The sequence below is a fragment of the Labeo rohita genome, chromosome 12 (genome assembly GCF_022985175.1).
Source record: "Labeo rohita strain BAU-BD-2019 chromosome 12, IGBB_LRoh.1.0, whole genome shotgun sequence".
NCBI classification, from domain to species: Eukaryota; Metazoa; Chordata; class Actinopteri; order Cypriniformes; family Cyprinidae; genus Labeo; species Labeo rohita.
In genome coordinates this window covers 21954984-21969188 of record NC_066880.1, presented here as the reverse complement: position 1 = coordinate 21969188, position 14205 = coordinate 21954984, and the positions used below count along the sequence as shown (strand labels likewise).

The following is a 14205-nucleotide window of genomic DNA, read 5'->3' as shown; positions in this document are numbered from 1 at the left end:
TACTTCAAGCACTTCAACCAACTTGTACGAACCCTGTATAAGCTATTTTTGTAATATTATTGAATAAAGATGCAATATGTTCAAGAACTTTTGGTACTCTCGTGAACATGTGGCGGAGACTGACACAGAACAGAAAAAATTGATGAATGTCATTACGGTTGAACCACTGATGTCATATTGACTATTTTAACAATGTCCTTACTACCTTTCTGGGCCTTGAATGTGGTTGTTGCATTGCTGGCTATGCAGGGTCAGAAAGCTCTCGGATTTCATTAAAAATATATTAATCTGTGTTTCGAAGATGAAGGAAGGTCTTACGGGTTTGAAACGATATGAGGGTGAGTTGATGATATCACATTTTAATGAACGATTTGATGATATAACATTTAATCAGGAAACTTTATTAATGTTAGTTACAATTTTTGAGTGTAATAAAAATGTAAATAAAACAAGGGGTTGCTAGGGTAATAATGCAGCTGTAATAGTATTTGGGCACCACTCAGAAAAGATGTTAAAGGCTATATATGCAGAGCATTTGTTTGTGTCTGACCTGAAGCAGTGTCTTCAGTTGAAGCAGCTGTTCTTTGACAGAAGAGCAGTCTTGAACCATGAGTTTCAGAGTCAGCTCATCCAATGTCAAATGGTCTGACCTTGACCTCTCCAGCCCCTGTTCCTTGCGCCCGTTAAAGGACTGCAGAATGCCACTTCTGTAGGTCAAACAGAAACAAAATAATCACAGAACATATACGAGGTTACCCAGAGGCCTCAACCTGCAGAATAAAGCTTTAAACAGGTCAACAATGCTGAGTTATACAATGACAGCCATGTAATTCAGAATCCCCCTGAGTCTGGATATATAGGGCAAGCAGGAACTCTGACAAGAATGTGGCTTTTAAGTGCTCATGTGCAGTGACTTTTCAGTGTCTATGATTATTCATGTTCAGATTTAAAACAATATGTGAATGCAGCAAAGAGACAAATTTGCCTTTTAAATCATGTAAAACAGGCACAGATGCACTTGTGGAGACTAAAGGCTGAAAAGTGGAACTGTAAATAACAAAATGTCAGAACAAAGACAGTTGAAAACTGCCTTCAGATTGTGGGTATTCATTATAAAAATACTTGCTTATCTTTTTTAGGTAAGCTTTAGCCTCAGATGGCTTAACGCCAGCCTGTTCACAGTCTGTTTACAGCTGTCTGCCACATATTGGACTTAAAAATGCCCTTAGTGACAATTCTGCAAAATGACATTATACTGATTCTTGCTGACGATTATGCTAAATATGTGATGCAAACATCAAAATGTATTAGTCATACACTATTTTAAAAGTGTTTTGAGGTCATAACATATAAGCTACATGACAATATGACAACATTGTTAAAAGGTATACAAGTTGTTAGTGTTTTACTACCACTAGTGTTCATTTCAACTGAATGAGTGAATTGTATATATACTATAGATACGTTTTCAGAATTTTACAATGTAGGTAAGTGACTGACAAAATTTACACTAAATAATTTGACATCAAAATGCATGAATAAAAAGATTACCTGTTTTCATAGCAGAACTGATCACGCCTGCCCCAGTGTTGCTGTCGTCTCCTCCTTTGAGTTGGCCAGCCATCTTTTTCAGAGAATTCATAAGGTGACATCCCATCAGTGTCTACAATAGATAAGTATATCAAGAACTAGTTTTGCGAGTGACTTCAAGTTTGTGCTTTCTAGAGTTTTGTGAGTTTGCTTACTGGTCCAAGTCAAACTTTCCTCTCTGATATTTTATTCCTCTAGATACAGCTTGTGTCCCTCCTGTAATAAAAGTCTATGGGATTTATTTGCCTGTTTTATAATTCACCAAGTACAGTAAGTCTAAGACATCATAAATAGTAATGAACAGCAGGATAAACAAGACATACTGTAAAGAAATACTATACTGTATTGCACTGCACTGAGTTAAACTATCAGCAGTACAGACATTGTTGATATAAATAGAATTTATTCACTTAAAAATAACCATAAAGGGACAGTTCAGCCAAAAAAATCATTTCATCATTTACTCACTCTCAAGTTGTTCCAAACCTGTATTTCTTCTTCTGCTAAAAATACATGTAACCAAACAGTTGATGGCCTTCCATAGTATTTTTTTTCCCATACAATGGAAGTCAATGCGGACCATTATCCGTTTGGTCACCCATATTCTTGGAAATATCTTCTTTTAAAAAGAAATGCACACAGGTTTGAAACAACTTAAGAGTGAGTAGCAACGACAGAATTTTCTTTTCTGGCTGAACTATCACTTTCAGGAGAAATAAGAGCAGATCCACAAGTGAACACAAGTGAATTTACACTCCTACACTGACATCTACTGCCAACTCTGTATTCAGTGTTTAGATATTGTTCTAGTAAAAGCTCACAGCTCAGTGCGATATCTAAAACTCCACTCAAAACACAGGAGAATGGCATCAAATTGTCTCTCTATTCAGAGTCTTTCGTTCTTTCATGTTTTGTTATGTTAAACTGCTTTGATGTTGAAGCGCCTTTTGTTAAACTAATTTAAAAAAAAAATGAAATTAGAAAAAAAGATGAAATAAGTGTACTGCATAAGTATTCACACCCTTAACTCAGTACTTAGCTGAAGCACCTTTTCAGCCTCAAGTCTTTTGGGGTATGATGCGACATGTTTTACACATCTGCATTTGGCAAGTATCTGCCATTCTTCTCATCTCTTCGCCCCTCAAGCTCTGTCAGCTTGAATGGGGGCAGATGCACATTTTCAGGTTTCTCCAGAAATGTTTGATTGGGTTCAAGTTCAGGCTGTGGCTGGGTCACTCAAGGACATTTACAGAGTTGTCTATAAGCCACTCTTGCTATGTGCTTAGGGTCACTGTCCTGTTGGAAGGACGAGTCTCTAAGTCCCTGCTGCTTAAAAACAGCCCCACAGCATGAGGTTGCTACCACCACACTTTCTGGATTGTACTCTTCATGTGTTCAGGTCCTTCAAATACAGTATGATGCTTGGAATTGAGGTTCATCAGACCAGGGAATCTTGTTTCTCACAGTCTGGGGGTCCTTTAGTTTTTTTTTTGCAAATTCCAAGTGTGTTTTCATGTGTCTTCATGTTCATGTGTCTTGTAATTTAAAGCAATTTAACATTAGGCAGCAACGTAACAAAATGTGAAAAAAAGAATAATTTTGCAAGGCACTGTAAAAACCTGAATTTGCATACAGTGAGAAATTATTATTAGTAGTATTTAAACTCAGGGGGAAAAAAAAAATGTGACTATTTAAGGACATATTATAAAGATATTTTTGTAAAGTCCATTTTGTAAGTATTACTAAAAATGTATTAGAATGTTTTTGGTTTTTTTTTTGCATCTTTATGCCTTTATTTAGATAGGACAGTGTAGGTGGACAGGAAGCGAAGTGGGAAAGAGAGAAGCGGGTGGGATTGGGAAAGGTCCATGAGCCGCTAACCACAAGGTTATTGGCACCAACTAGAATGACATTTTTTATAACCGTGCTGTGGAACAGTCCTAAAGACACAAACAGTTTACAGGCCATAGGCAATGAAGGTCACTGCTGCAATTACTTAGAATTTTCTACTGACTCTAAAAAAACACCAGATGAAAGATGCCCAGGGTTCCTGCTCACCTGGATGAACATGCCAAAGGCCTGCTGTAGGGAGGCATAAAAAGAGGATGTGGCCAGAGCAATTTAAACTGCAATGTCCCTAACGTAAAATTCCTAAGACAGTGCTACAGAGATATAGGAAGAACAGCTGATCATTCTTGCACACATGTAACAAGATGTGATCAAGAACTTGCAAGTGACTTGGTGGAAGAGTGAGGTAACATCTCATAGCAAGAACTGGCAAATTTGGTTCAATCCATGGGGATGAGATGCACTGTAAGCACTGTAGTACTAAATAAAAGATATTCACAGAGACTTTTGAAACTTGTTCAGGTTATGTTAAGTTGCTTACCTTGTTAAAATGAATATTTACATGTTCAGAAATTAGCTGAAAATAAAAGCAGTTGAAAGTAAAAGGATGTTTCTCTTTTTGCTCAGTTTATATCATCACTCACCGCTGTGTAAAGATGCATCTTCAGACAAGTCCAAATCCAACATGAGGTCATCTTCCTCCAGATCACATGACTCCACATTCTCCAGGTTGTTGAGAATGTCCTTAAATGTAAAATGTGAAAAGAGAGTCAAGCCAGATCTTTGCAATCTATATGACAACAGACCTCAATTTCAAGCAACCTTTTGTAAAGAGGCAGGTTAAAGTCCCCCCCAAAAAAACAACAACAACACCTTCTGTTATTCTGAGGTATGATTCTGTTATTCTGAGGGATGAAGTCAAAATATTGAGAAAATCGCCTTTAAAGTTATCCAAATGAAGTTCTTAGCAATGCATATGACTAATCGAACATTGTTTTTATATATTTACAATAGGAAATAGGAAATATCAGTCACACTTTATTTTAAGGTCCAATTCTCAGTATTAACATATCATTAACTACGACTTTTGCCTTAATAAACTCCTAATTTGCTGCCTGAGGTAGTTGTTAAGTTTAGGTATTAGATAGGATCAGGGATGTAGAATATAGTCATGTTAAATATGTGCTTTATAAGTACTAGTAAACAGCCAATATGCTTGTAATATGCATGCAAATAAGTAGCTAGTTAACAGTGGTAATTGGTCCCTATACTGAAGTGTTACAAAAAAATCTTCATGGAACATGATCTTTACTTAATATCCTAATGATTTTTGGCATAAAAGATAATTCTGATCATTTTGACCCTGGTTTTGTGGTCAAAGGTCACGAATCATTTGAACTTTTAAAATGGTCAATAGCATTGATTGGTTTTCTCTATACACCATGAATGTAAGTTCACTAAAAACATACATTTTGCTCAGTTCACAAGAACAAATGCATACAGCCCTTCGTTCATCCTGAAACCATCCTTAAAACATAGAGACAAAAACAACAACAAATTGCTTTCACGGATAGGGGTCTATAGATGCCTTTTAGCCAAAGGAAAAGAGCAAACAAATTTAAAAGATAAGGACGGGTAATTTCAGAATGAGAAAGCAATGGGCAGGGTAGACTTCTCTGAAGGAGGACGCAAGACAACTGATGCGTACTCAAGCAAGGAGCAGTTCTCATACATGATGGAAGCCACCTCCCCTCTCCACAACTCATCTCTCTCAGAGAAGATTTAGTGCCAACTGAGGACCTCCAGTAAATGACTTTTCCCCATGACCGGCTATCTACTCACGGCATGACAATAGAGGCATACTCAGAAGGGAACAGGCGATTTCGAAAACGGTGCAGGATAAAATGAGAGGTTTCTTGGAATAGACTGACTATTTTTTAGTTCATTGAAAAATGTTGACAAAGCAACAACCAAAGTCAACAAACAGCATGACTATAATTCTTTGTTTTATCCACCTTATGTTTTCCGTAAGAACAGGCACAGTCATTGGCAAATTTTATGGGTCTGGCTCCTGGTCTCATCTGCGTCCAGCTATTTTTAGCTGTACAAAACAGCTCGTTTTGCTGTGTGACAGTGCAAATTGGTGTGTCTTACCATATTATGTTAAAGTGTTATCTTAATTATGAACACACTGGCTTGTAGTGCAAACTGTTTTATGGTTTACTGCATGTTGTTATTCTTCTCGTTATTTTCCTGTAGCGGCTAAAGAACCAGAAGTCTGCTTACTTCCACATTGAAGAATAAGGTGGATAGTCATGGCCAGTGAAATACAGCTCTTAGCTTTAAAAAAAACTACCATTACTAATATTGGATATTTTCAGCTTGGTATGCAAAGTCCTTAATGTCTCATACACAATCACTCACAGTGGCGTTCAGTAGAATCACACTGGAGATCTGTTATTCAAATTATTTAATCATGAAAACAAACAGACCTTTAGGATTTAAAAAAAAAGTTTAATAGACATTTTATTGAACAGTTTAAAAAATATGTACGATTCCGCACTATGTTACAAATCAAATAAGCAAGTTTGTGATAGATCATGCTGGGATAACATGGATTATCAGGTTGTATTCATTTTCAACTTAAACTTAAAATCTAAAAAATGGTTATGCATAAATACAACATGATTTATCTCTTTCACCAGTACGCGTAAAGAAAAAAAAAAATGTATGACTCATTCTGCATTTCAGAGTCTCATTAGAAATTTCTCCTACATTATAAAAACACCTTACCAAAGTCAGCATTAATGAGTGTGAGTCATTGGTGTGTCTTTGGGTGCGTCTCAATCAGCTCCCCAGTTTAAAAGCCAGGGCACTGATCAGTGAGTTGACCATTTTAAGGACTGTCTCAATCGCAAAATTCTTCAAACCAGGGAGCATCAATGCTCACTATGCTCCCTTACCTGAAACTGTCACATTTCTGAAGAGCAAAACAAAAAACAGCCAAGTCAACTTAATAAATATAATGTGATGTTTTTAATTACGTCAGCATAAACTAAGGTTTTTTACAACAAAACCCACCTAATCGCTTCTCAAAACTAGCCCAAAACTAGCAGAATCATGTTTCGAGGGGGGTCCCCCATTAAAAATCGAGTTCCAGGGTGTAAAATACATGTTTGTAAAAAGGTAACTTTGCATTCCAGGGGCTAAATATGACGTTATTGGGGTCGCTTAAACCTGCGGCAACAGTGTTAAAGTAGCCCGATTCCAGGGCAAAAACACAGACTTGAAAACACTGGCATAAACACATCCCTAGACAAGTAGCACATCTTGTTAACGTTTAAAATTAATATTCCAGCTGAAATGTTGTAGGGATATGTAACAAAACAATGTGTTTAAAGAGCATTAAAAATAATATCAAAAAGATAGCTGTTGATCAATACCAGCGGTGGTGTTCTACAACATTGTACGTTATGCTGTTTCACAAGCTCTGGAGCTGATTGAAACACGTTTCTTTGGCTGTTCTAACCCTAACTTTAAGTTGGTTGAGAATTAAACAGCTTGATTATCCTTCCTGCATAATAAATACCACCTACGTCCTACTAAAGCTGCATCTGAAATCAGTTTCTTGTTCACTGTTTTACTAATTCCATAAATAGTGTACTTTAAAGGACAGGTTTCTCAAATGAGGGTTTGTGAACCCCTTGGGGTTTGTGAGGGAACAACAGGGGTGGTTGTAAGTTGATTAAAAACTAATTCAATCATAAAATGTAAAATTAAAGTAAAGCAATAGGGCTGCAAGTGGAAAAACAACTTAAAACATGATTTGGCCTGGAGCAATTATCAAACTGAAAAAGGCTGTGATTTAGTTGTGCGCTACATGTTTCAGAGTGAAGTGTGACATTGGTGTTCATGTGTTTTGGGTGCCTCTGAGCTGCACCATACGAACACCATTTCTGCACGTCACTTATAATGGGCCTCATTAATGAAACTTGCACAAATATCTGAGTAAATCTGCACGTAAAACAGACCTTCCTGAAAACTGTTCTCCGGATTCAGTCTTAAACATCTGATTTGATAATTAAATATGTGTATATTAAAGGAGAACTCCACTTCCAGAACAACAATTTACAAATAATTTACTCACCCCCTTGTCATCCAAGATGTTCATGTCTTTCTGTCTTCAGTCGTAAAGAAATTCTGTTTTTTGAGGAAAGCATTTCAGTATTTTTCTCCATATAATGCACTTCATTGGTGACCCAATTTTGAACTTCCAAAATCTAAAAAAGTAAAGTAAAATAAAGATTTGTATATTTTTTAAGCACAAAAGCCCGTGTAGTACAGGCTCTGGGATGCGCGTCCACAACGCTACGAATCACATCTAAGTTCATCGTCTGAGTACTCCGGCTCAAAAAGGTACAGTATGGCGAAAAACTCCATCTTATTTTCTCCTACAACTTCAGAATCATCCGACATCGTTGTAACTTTGTAAACAGCGTTTGACTTACTTGCATTTCCTTAGTCTTTGCACATTTGCTTTGTAAACACTGGGTCTGTAGTTCCGGCTATGTCCGCATGACCTTTCGACGTGATTCAATAGTATGTAGTATCGTGGACACGCATCCCAGAACTAGTGCTACACAAGCTTTTGTGCTTAAAAAGTATACAATTTTTAATTTTCCAAAAAAAAAATGGCAGATCGTTGTGCTAGATAAGACCCTTCTTCCTCGGCCGGGATCGTTTAGAGCCCTTTGAAGCTGCTACATTTAAACTACATTTTGTAAGTTCAACATCGGGGCACCAATGAAGTCCATTTTATATGGAGAAAAATCCAGAAATGTTTTCCTCAAAAACCATAATTTCTTCACGACTGAAGACAGAAAGACATGAACATCTTGACAAGGGGGTGAGTAATTTATTTGCAAATTGTTGTTCTGGAAGTGGACTTCTCCTTTAATGAATTCCAATCATTCGTAAATAGGGCGCTCGTGCACGCTCATAATTAGCATAATCCCCACCTATGAATTACAGCTATGCAAATTGCATGTCCAGGAACGCAGTGGAATATTCTCGTCTACTTTCTCAGGTTTGGCTCTGGTATATTGCATAAATGCAAAAAAAAAACACTAATAGGCCATATGTTTAACAATAAATATTTAATAACATGTGTCTACCTGTTATGATTCCAGTCTGGTCTGCCCGCCACCAGAGGTCGCCTGTGCTTCCTATGAACTGTTCACATCACACAGAGTGTTGCACTACACCCCAGACTACGTCTCCCATCACCCATCGCGCTGATTGCGCTAACACCTGTAGCCAATCAGACGATCTATATAAGCCTTGGACTTCCCCTCGTATCTTACCAAGTATTGTGGTGTTTTCGATGGTTGTTTCGCGTGTGTAGTGCAACAGTCTGTGTGATGTGAACGGTTCGTGGGAAGCACAGGCGACCTCTGGTGGCGGGCAGACCAGACAGGAATCATAACACTACCAAAGAGTTTTTAGCCAACTTAAAAAAAAATTTCAGGCGCTCTTCTTATAACGACCAGTTGGTGGCGCTTGGAAATGCTTTAGTGGCACAGCATTTTTCCAGTTGAGATGCTTTAGTTACTGTGATTTGGAATATCCATGTATTACTATTATCTCTTTTTTAAGACTTTTACTAAATATAAAAAAGCAGTAACCAGTAATATTGACTTCTCCATTGCTGTAGGTAGTTGTTGTACAAGTATGATGGTTGGTCGGTTATTTGTCCCGCCCCTCCTTTATTTATGGCTGGGTCAATAGTGACAATGACGAGCGCTGCGTTTTACAGTTATCAACTCAACTTCAAAGAAAAAATTAAAAAGAGAGCAAGGGCAAAGAACTTGTAATTTTTATGACAGTGCATCAAAATTCAGTGTCATCAGTTTGCCAAAAAGAACACAGAACTTTTTACGCACCATTTACACGTAGTAGGGAGCAGGTGTACATTTTTTTTCGTATCAACTAACATTTTGAAATTATGAACATTTTCATGAATTCGAAATGTTACATCAAAATGGCTTTACGAACAATTTACACAAAAATTAATTCTGCTCGTGTTTCATGAATGAGGCCCAATGTGTATTCGGGAACACAACACACACACTAGATCACTTAATTTTCACATTAACACATTTTTGTAGACATACATTTTCATACATCTTAGCTGAATTGTAATTCATAGTGTTTTTATTTTTTATTTTTTTACTTAGTAGGAGTAGTAGTAGCAGTAGTCAGTAGCAATCAAAACAATCTTAATATATTTTTGAACATTTTTGTAACCCATATTGTAAATACAAACAATCAAAATAAAATCCATCCTAAAAATATATATATTTTATTTTAGTATTTTGTTTTCCTGCATGTCATGTGACCATTACAGTAAGCCACATTTGAGTAACTAAAATTTGCTAACAAAAAAAGTTTGCTAACAAAAAAATGGATAGGGAGCAATTCAGAAAGTTTAAATATGCTTTCCATTGTAGAGAATGAATTCGCTTTTGCTTAAATCAATATGCGCAATGGCTCTATATTAGCATGCATACTTGTGCCGCTGGTAATCACAGTCGTGCTGAGCCATATCACACTCCTACTCGTGATATTGCCAATTTAAAGCGCTATGGAGCAGGTCAAAGAGTTAGACATCCTCAACAAACTTCAAATAACGGTGCCATCCACCAACAAAAATTTCAAAGAAGAATTCTTTATATATTACACATCATAACCATTACTAAAATTAAGTTTTAAGAAACATGGCTTTAACAGTAACAACTAACTAGTCAAGATACGTATCACAGACTATTGACAGCGCCAGGTTTTATGATTTAGCCATGAAAAGATAAAGTGGGAAAGGCAGATATTTAAAAAAAAAAAAATTTAGCAAGTGGTTGCCCAACTCATCAAAAACAAGGCAAGAAGTGAAAATATGACCTTGACAGTAGAAACTAAATAACAGTGTATTTGGGAAAGATTATTTGCAGTCTCTCTTTTCTCTAGCTCTCAAAGCATCCTCTTTTTCCTCTGACTAAGACACAGGAAGTGCTCCTGAATGAGCTTTACTGCCTGCTCCATTTTTGGCCTTTCTCTCCCATCAGAGAGTGATTTGCTGTTTCATGGTACTTTTTTTCATTAAGACAACAAAAGGCCATTTCTCATACAGCCTCCAAGCCTTCACACAATGGAGCTACAGCCTTTCAGACATGGCCCAGATGTGACCGGCTCTATTCACACATACATACAATTACCTTGCTCGCTGCTTACACCAAGAAAGCTTGCTTTTCAGTGCCTGCTTTTTGATAAATAAATAATATATTTATATGTCTCACCAACCAGCAAGATGTGAAATTCTGTATGCTTTGAACTCAAAATGAACTGAAAAAATGAGAAATAAAAAAGAAACTGTGTCTAATTAACTATACACAATTAAGAATTTGTATATCTAATAATCAAGCAATGAAGATAATGGAAATAAAATGTTTTACTTTACCTTTTTTCAAAAAAATTTGTATGTTCATTTCTGACATTCATTTCCCTTTTAAAAAATCCTTTCCATTTTATTTTTAGAATCCAACCCTTTTGCTAAATACTTCAAGGAAGGAATGTGTTCAAAAGTGTATTAGTTTTTGCTGTGGAATCTACATTAGTATCAAGAATTGTAACACTTTTTGTATTGTAATGATTGCAATTTAAAATGATAGCTGTGTTTTGGAATACTGTTTCTAACTGAGCTAGTGCAATGTGATACCAACGTATGGTGATCAAGCTGATTTTTGGAACATGAAAATGGTCATTTAACCAATTTGCATAATTCTCTTAGTGAACTGGATGTCACCTACTTCCTACTTCCTGGATGTTCACAACAGACCTTTATGAGACAGTTAAGGATTACATGAGAAACGAGAAAGCTCCTGGATCAATATCACTATAGAGTGCCTTTCAACCCTCACAATACTAAAAAATTTTAGTCTTAATTTCCAGTTCGCTTTATGTCATGTCATAAATAGTAGACACTCAAGTATTACAGAAACATATTAGCTGAGCTCCCACACATTATTTAGATAATTATTGGCCATTATTCAAAGCATAAACCATAAGATATGTCCACCCTGTCATGGACATATATATTACTGTTAAATAAGTTTTCATTGCAATATTAAAATGCAAATGATATTTTCTGAAAAGTATAATGTCCCTTTCCCTTTTTCCCTTTTTTTAATTATAAATACATAAAAGATTTTGTGGAAACCATGTGTTTTTAAAGAAATTCTCACATGTATTTTTTTCTTATTTGGAGAAAACTGTGATGTTTGAATGCAGTTTTTTGTTTGCATGTTATTGTCCCCACACCTAGCTATGGAACACACTGGATTATATAGATATGATTGAATTATTTTTTAAAATAATCATTTAAAATATCAAGATGACAGGGTGGACAAGCACATGATGGGGTGGGTGCATAAAGCAGAACACAAAAAGCATGACAAAATATGACAATGAAACATTTATTCAACTTCAAAAATAATATAATATTAATAAATAATATAAATACATTTTCAATCACATTGATATACCCCCTCCATTTATTTTAGTTTTTAGCTATATTTACTACTAATTAATGCTATGTCCAGCCTGTCATGTGTATGTCCACCCTATCAAGTCTAAGTGGCCGACACGGTGGACATTTTGAGCTTCAATGAGCATATCAGCTTACAACAAAGTGTGACTAGCTAAATAGTTAGTCTGGTTGTTGAAGAGAATTTGGTATATTGAAACTTACATATTTTGAAAATACTGTATTCTAATCACTGCTGGCATATTTTATGCCAACAGGGTGGACATGTTAAGCTTAGAAAAAGCAAGTAAGCAAATTCATACGAAGAAAATTTTTCAGTTTAAAAGTCACCAATTTACTCAACTCCCGCCACTGAAGAGACAAAAAAATCTGTTGTCCTGATGTCACTAAAGGGGATGGCCTTTTCTTAAAGGGGCAGATTCCCCAATATGACAGGGTGGACAACCATTCAAGGGATATGGACAAACTCTTCTTTTTCAATACACTCAAATTGAGTTATCTCTTATTTAACAAAATATTAATAGGAGAACGAAATTTTATGATTTGACTATGTTCTACTCTCATTCAAATTTAATGAGCAGAGCATGGGACATAGCAAAATATCATGCATCCTCCTACACAAAACTTCTAAAAAAAAATAAAAATAAAATAAAAATAAAAAAATCTAGAAAATGTATCTAAAAAGCCAAGTAATGCTTTTGTTATGAATATAAAAACGTAGAATATAACACACCATTTCATAGTCATTTTTATGTTAAGTTATCATGGCAAATGAGTTATGTACAGGTGTTACTGACTTTCCTAAACCTTAATGTTGGATTTTTTTAACATTGGTGTGCTTTTGAACATTTTCTAAAGTAGTATACAATTATGATTCCAAGCAGCAAAGCGAAAATATTACACAGCTGACAGATTACCACAGAGAAGGGGGGGAAAAGGATTTTGAGCAGTAGCTTTTAAAAGCAGAGGGAGTAGAAGAGAAAGTCACTAATCAATATTTCAGATGGGTTCTTGTGTCAGCGGTGTGTGACCATCTGAACACACTATATTGAAATTCTGTAGCACTCTAGGCAGTGGTTATGAGGTAGACAAAAAAAAAAAGTTTATGAGTGGGTGTAAAAAAAAAAGGTTGACTTCATGTCTGTTGTATTTTTAGTTCATCTGTTTTTTGTTAGAATTTGGCACCAGACAACAGTCAGCAAATTAATGATAACAGAACATCAACTAAATAGAGGTCTATTGGTCTACAATACAAGGAATTAATATGACAGCAAAAAAAAAAAAAGCTTTATTAAAGCATTAGCTCAGGGGTGCCCAAACTCAGTCCTGGAGGGTCGGTATCCTCCAGAGTTTAGCTCCAACCCCATTTCAACACATTTGAATCAGCTAATCAATCTCTTACTAGACATAATAGAAACTTACAGGCAGGTGTGTTGAGGCAAGTCGGAGCTAAACTCTGCAGGACACTGGCTCTCCAGGACTGAAGTTAAGTTAAGTCTCTAAAGTATAAACTGGTATTTTAATGTGATATTACACAACTGCTTTAGTTTATCATATATAGATATTATTTGTAGTTTATTTGCTAGGGATAGTGTACAAGTGCACCAAATCCTTCTCTGAGAACCAAAAGATGCTTTTCATCACATTATAATCAAATATATCTTTCCACCTGTAGTCCCTAATGGCCGGTTTGACATTGCAGAAAAGGTACCATGCCAGGAATCTTTTGACTAAAATATTTATCAGTTTCAGTGGCATTTACTCTTTCATTCTAATTCAGTTTTATTTAATTTTACTCAAAAACTAGTCTGTTTTTGGGCAAGGTCAAAACTTTGGTGTTCAACACATTGTTTAAAAAAGTGCTAACAATTAAAGATCGAAAATTAAACCTCATTTGATTTGCTTTATTTTGTTTAAGTTAGCTTTAAGAAAAGAAATATGACTGCAAAAAATGTTAGTTTATTAAGTTTTTTAAAAGAGGTAAATATCCTTAAAATTTCACATGGGTTTGAATCAAATTCAGTCAGATGGGCAGTTTTCACCCAGATGGTGCATCTTACCCCCTGAGTTGGGTCAACTTACCCCTAACCTCGAACATGCCATATTTTTAGAACACAGATACATTCTGATCATTTAAAAAGACAGGAAACATTCTAAAATTACTTTCATTG

At 35.8% G+C, this 14205-nt stretch overlaps 1 protein-coding gene across 5 annotated transcripts in view; it reads right to left on the bottom strand.

Moving 5' to 3' along the window:
* Positions 1–14205, bottom strand: part of ccser2b (coiled-coil serine-rich protein 2b) — a 66493-nt gene that overhangs the window by 26287 nt on the left and 26001 nt on the right. For all 5 annotated transcript variants that reach the window (XM_051124459.1, XM_051124458.1, XM_051124462.1 and 2 more), the window contains exons 4-6: positions 4083–4182; positions 1552–1663; positions 551–707 (exon numbers count right to left, since the gene is read on the bottom strand). In XM_051124459.1, coding sequence (XP_050980416.1) covers positions 551–707; positions 1552–1663; positions 4083–4182 — 369 coding nt within the window. The remainder of the gene's footprint in view (positions 1–550; positions 708–1551; positions 1664–4082; positions 4183–14205) is intronic.